At 34.6% G+C, this 5,149-nt stretch overlaps 1 protein-coding gene across 1 annotated transcript in view; it reads left to right on the top strand.

The window, feature by feature from the left end:
* Positions 1-3,627, top strand: part of LOC111403072 (RPM1-interacting protein 4-like) — a 6,065-nt gene extending 2,438 nt beyond the window's left edge. Inside the window, exons 3-5 of the mRNA XM_023031437.1 lie at positions 1,855-2,310; positions 2,819-3,010; positions 3,282-3,627. Coding sequence (XP_022887205.1) covers positions 1,855-2,310; positions 2,819-3,010; positions 3,282-3,314 — 681 coding nt within the window. The 3' untranslated portion in view covers positions 3,315-3,627. The remainder of the gene's footprint in view (positions 1-1,854; positions 2,311-2,818; positions 3,011-3,281) is intronic.
* Positions 3,628-5,149: the final 1,522 nt, after the last annotated feature.

The following is a 5,149-nucleotide window of genomic DNA, read 5'->3' as shown; positions in this document are numbered from 1 at the left end:
ATTTAGAGAAACGAATGACATTTCCTTGCCAACTGGAAAAAAATTTCCGACAAAGTAGGATGCAACTTCATCTAATTGGTCACTCACCTCTGTGCTCAATGTTTTTAGTTCCTTTTTGGTTTAACTTACTTGGTTGTTCTAGAGACTGCTGAGGATCGTGTTTTCATTTCTAATTGCTGTAGTTACAATTAATATCAGGTGGTTTTAGATTTGCTTGCTAACAGTATTGGCATCAGCAATGGGCATAGTTGGGCTTTTAAGTCCTCAGTTTTAAACTTACTTCTATGTTGGGAAAGAAGATGAATTACGTTAAATCTTGCATTCTATTTATGGTATAATTGTATCTCTCTTATTTCATTGACTCTATATTTGTTCCTTGAGTAATGCTATTTATAGTCGTTCGCTAAATTAGTCACCCTATGTGGCATCCTATAGGTAGTTTGTGATTTGATGTATTAATGTGGTAGTTTTTTTTTTGCCTCATATATCAATCACTAACCGCTACATATATGTAACGCAAAGCAACTGCAATAGTGAGTGCGGCAAATAGCATTATTCTTGTTTCTTTCTTGTACGTCTCGTCTCTATTATTCTCTTTCCCTGTACAAGAATGGTTGCTTGTATATCCACTAACAACGTAAAATTTACATTCTATATATGGTATAATTGTATCTCCCTTATTTCATGGGAACAATATTTGTTCTTTTCTTGTATGTCTCTTTTATTCTCTTTCCCTGTTTAAGAATGGTTGCTTGTATATCCACTAACACCACACAATCAATGAGGCTATAACATTCAACAAAACTCTAATTATAGATCCCATGATCCAAGACTTAGAGATCTATTTTCTTCTCTCTTGCCATTCTCTAGTTAATAGATCTTGTGATGGGGAAGGAATAAAAGAATAATAAAGGATTTAGATTAGGGTTTTAAAGTATATCTGATCTAAAAGAAATTCCTGGTTTGTATTAATTTGATTTAAATTATGTTTGTTCTGATTATATTACATTAGTTTATTACAATTTTTCTAGTTTGGCTAGAATTAGGTTATTGTTTCCTTCTCAAATGAGGTTTGATTAGACTCTGTACAAAGAAGGTTAACCCCCCCCCCCTTTCCCCCCCAATGCTTCTATATTCTCTCCTCTCTTTTCTCAATCTGAAATGGCTCGAAACATGGATGATTCTGATGACTAATTTAACCAAAAATATGTGTGATATTCACCCCAAAAAATCCATAATCTACATTTATAGTAAATTAAAATCAGCATTTGTTTGCAAGGTTGACAAGTACTGATATTTTGATTGATGGATACTAAATAAAACTAAAGAAGATTATTGGATGGCGATTTATCAGTTCATGCTGAAGGGATAAATACATTGGACAAAAGAAGAAAGTATGCAAGTCGTGCAATTTCCTTTCGAAACAGGTGACATTGATTCATTAGAACCCATTCACGCCCCCAACCTACCCCAATGGATTCAGGCGGAAGGGATTGTTCCAATTCTGTCACATCATTAAGCCCCTCTTTGGCCCCCATTTTTTAAAACTAATTTTCAGCCGCACGTTAGATCGGACCCATAGCTTTTATCAACTTTTCGACCACACATTTCACCAACTTTTCATCAAAATCTACTCAAATTCTAATTTTTATTCAAACAAAACAGGGGCTAAATCAATCCTTAACTAAAATGATTTTCTCTTTAAATTCTAGTGACAAACCCCTGAAGTTAATTGTTCTATTAAAAGAAACTGAATCCTGGATTTTAATTTAAACAATCTTTTGCATATTTATTTTTTGATTGAGCTTTTGCATACATGCTCGTGTTCTTGATCTTGGTTTCTCATTCTTGCAGCACCAATCACGAGTACCAAAAGTTGGCACCTGGGGAAGTGCAGAAAATGTTCCCAATACTGCTCGTGTTGATAGTGCCAGGAATGGTAAGAAAGGCGACAAGATCAATCAAAATGATCCTCAAGAAACTCTCGAGGTTGAAGCAAAACGTGATATAAATAGACTCACTTCTTCTCCGTTGCATTATGAAAACAGAGAGCAGAGAACTACTAGTAATTCAACTCATCATCATTATGGTGATACGCATACGAGGGTCCCACAACAGAATATAGGATATGATCGCAGTATTGAACAGTCTCCACTGCACCCACAGTCCCAGGCAAGGGTTGGACGAAAAGGCAGTGCAGTTTCTTCTCCCTCTTGGAATAAAAAGGGTACATCTGAAGGTAGTCATGGCATAGCACCCTCCACTCCTGGAAGATCTCGGTTGAGATCAGTTACACGAGGCGATGAAACTGTAATGCCTTTTTCACTAATCTCTCCTCATATACATCATTGTACTGGGTGTGTGCACAGACACACAAAGAAAAGTTCTTAACTGCTGAATTATGTAAGAAACCGTAAAATGGAAGGTTTTAGCCTATGTTTGGCCCCCCATTTTTTCAAAAACTCATTTTTTTCAAAACTCATTTTCAACCACACATTCCCCTATAAAATAATTTTACACGTAAATCGGAAATTTTTCCTTTTTTTAACCCCACATTCTCCAAAAAATCACTGTTTCAAAATACATTTTCTTTATCAAACAGGGGCTTAATCATGTTTCGGGTCACCAGTCATTTTTCTCAAGTTTCTTGTAAATCAAATATTGGTGATCGCAAATTGTAGTATACAGAGAAGCGAAATCCTGGCAACTAAGAATATGTTTTGCCAAGCTTAAAAGTTCTATTTGTAATTACATAAGCAAGTTTTAATCAAATTTCAAAATAAGTTACTTATTCTTGACACTCTTTTGGATGTTTTAGCCGGATGACAGCCCTGCCGTTCCTAAATTTGGTGAATGGGACGACACTGATCCTGCAGCAGCAGCAGGGTATAGTGGCATATTTACCAAAGTAAGAGAAGAGAGACAGAGTGGAGGAGGAAGGGTTCCTGCCATGCCAACTGAAACATCTTTCTCCAATGTTCAAAGCCGATATGGAAATGAAAATCAAAAGGTATATAAATTTGTTTTCAGCTACTCTACACTGCATGATAACCATATCACCATATTTGAGTATCATTGTTTAGCTTATTTTATATGTACACATTTGGCTAAGCTTAAAAATAAGTAACAAGTAGCTTATTGTTTCCAAACATCTGTGGATAAGTTACTTTTCTAAAACAAACTTATTTACTTATATGTGAAAATTTTGAACCCAGCCGCGCACACACTCTCTCTCTCTCTTTTTTTTTTTTTAATCTTCTCTCTTTGATTCTTTCCCCTAGGGATGTTGGTGCTTTCCGTGGAGAAAAAGATGATCAATGACTTTGTATGCAGATGAATGGCAAGCAAGAAAGGCATGTAGATACGTACTGTAAGGCTACGGTTTGTATAGAGTGTTACTTTAGTAAGAACGTTGGTCACATTTGGTTTTTCTGCTGGAAGAATTATTTTCTCAAAACATCATTCTATTCTCCTTAATTTCATTCTCCTATTTAATTTGGCCTTTCTCCTATTTGCACAGTGTTTGTAGTCTACTTACCCTGTATTATGTGATGGATTATTTGATGTAAATTCATGTTACTCTGGTCTATGACAAGCATTTCCTCTACGGTACCCTTAATGTTTAAACTCTGATGATCAAGGTGGTATATTAATCTGGTCTATGATAAGCATTTGCTGTATTGTACCTTAATTGAAGCTTGAAATGAGCTTGTTAGGGACACGTCGAGTGAAAAATGGGTTAGTACTTGACGTTGTGCTTTAGCTTATGCAATTGTTTTTTCATCTTTTTTCCTTTAGGGTATTGTGTTTTATTTAAACATCTTTTTAAGTTAGTGCTATAAATGGCATGTTCTATGTCATTCAAGCATATGCATAATTGTGAATTTTTGTCACAAACAAGCCCATAAATTTTCATTAATTAGAATGAACGATGTTGATTGCAGAAAAACTTAGTTCATTGTAATATTTATATACACTTCTGTTACAATTTCGTAGATAGATTCTCATGTTAATTGTGTTTCCTTAGATCAACCGAAATAGTCATAGATTGTCTGGATTTTTTGAGATTGAGGTTATAATGTGACCTCAGTACTTAAAGAATCCGGACAATGGATAGCCGAAACATGCATTTGAGATGAGGAATTCATAACTCCCGAAAGAGATGAATGTTCTGTCAAGGCTCTGTTTGATTGTACAAATTTTTCATGGAAGTAGGAAATTGAATTTCATTTTCTACTTCTTTGCATGCTTGATTGCCAAATTTTCTTGGTAATTGGTCACACGACCCATTTTCCCACCTTTTCGTGGAAATGGTTTTCCCATAGGTTTGGACCTGGCTTTGGTTTTTCCAGGGTTTTTTATTGGCAATTAAAATTAATTATATCCCTTTAATTGAGAATTTTCATGGAAAACAAAGCCAAACGAACGTCAAAAGATCCAAAATTTCAATATTTTTCATGTAAAAAATTATATCAATCAAATATATTTAGGCCTCGTTTGAACCACATTAATATAAGAATGAGAATGAAAAATATAGTCGTTACGGGCCCTATACAAAAGATATAAAGTCAAATATAATGGCTTGATGTGATGGATGACGATTATATTTTTCAATTTCATGAGCAAATAATGAAAAACAAACATGAGCTTAATGTACAATTCTCAATAAAATAAGTTTTAGACAATTCAATTTCCTATAATTCGTTTTCTTTTCACTCAAATTTCATTATTGTAATCAAATGGACCCTTAGGTGCCTAGATGATGATTTCTGAAAGTGGGAAAGAGTTCAAAAGGGGGAGGGCGCAAAAGCCCTAATTTCATGATTTTATGGAAACGACTTCGTTCATCAATTTTATTTATTTATTTTCTGCTGAGGACTTGATGGACGGTCACTAATATCCCCAATTCGTTTGGGGTTTTCCGTTTTGAAAAGGTTACGTGGGGGCATGATGGGAATTTAAAAATACTGTTCGATTAATTAAAATGTAAATGAAGTTGTTGAGAATCGAGAAGATTTTGATGATGAAGGATGTTTATTAGTAATAGATGGTGGAGAACAAATTGGAAATATGAACAACGAGGAGGAATATGATCGAACAGACAATGACGATAATGATGACAACGGTGATGGAATATTTGTAGATTATA

Source organism: Olea europaea, chromosome 11, assembly GCF_002742605.1.
Source record: "Olea europaea var. sylvestris chromosome 11, O_europaea_v1, whole genome shotgun sequence".
Taxonomy (NCBI): domain Eukaryota; kingdom Viridiplantae; phylum Streptophyta; class Magnoliopsida; order Lamiales; family Oleaceae; genus Olea; species Olea europaea.
The sequence above is the reverse complement of the archived record's forward strand: the minus strand, read 5'-3'. Positions and strand labels throughout refer to the sequence as shown.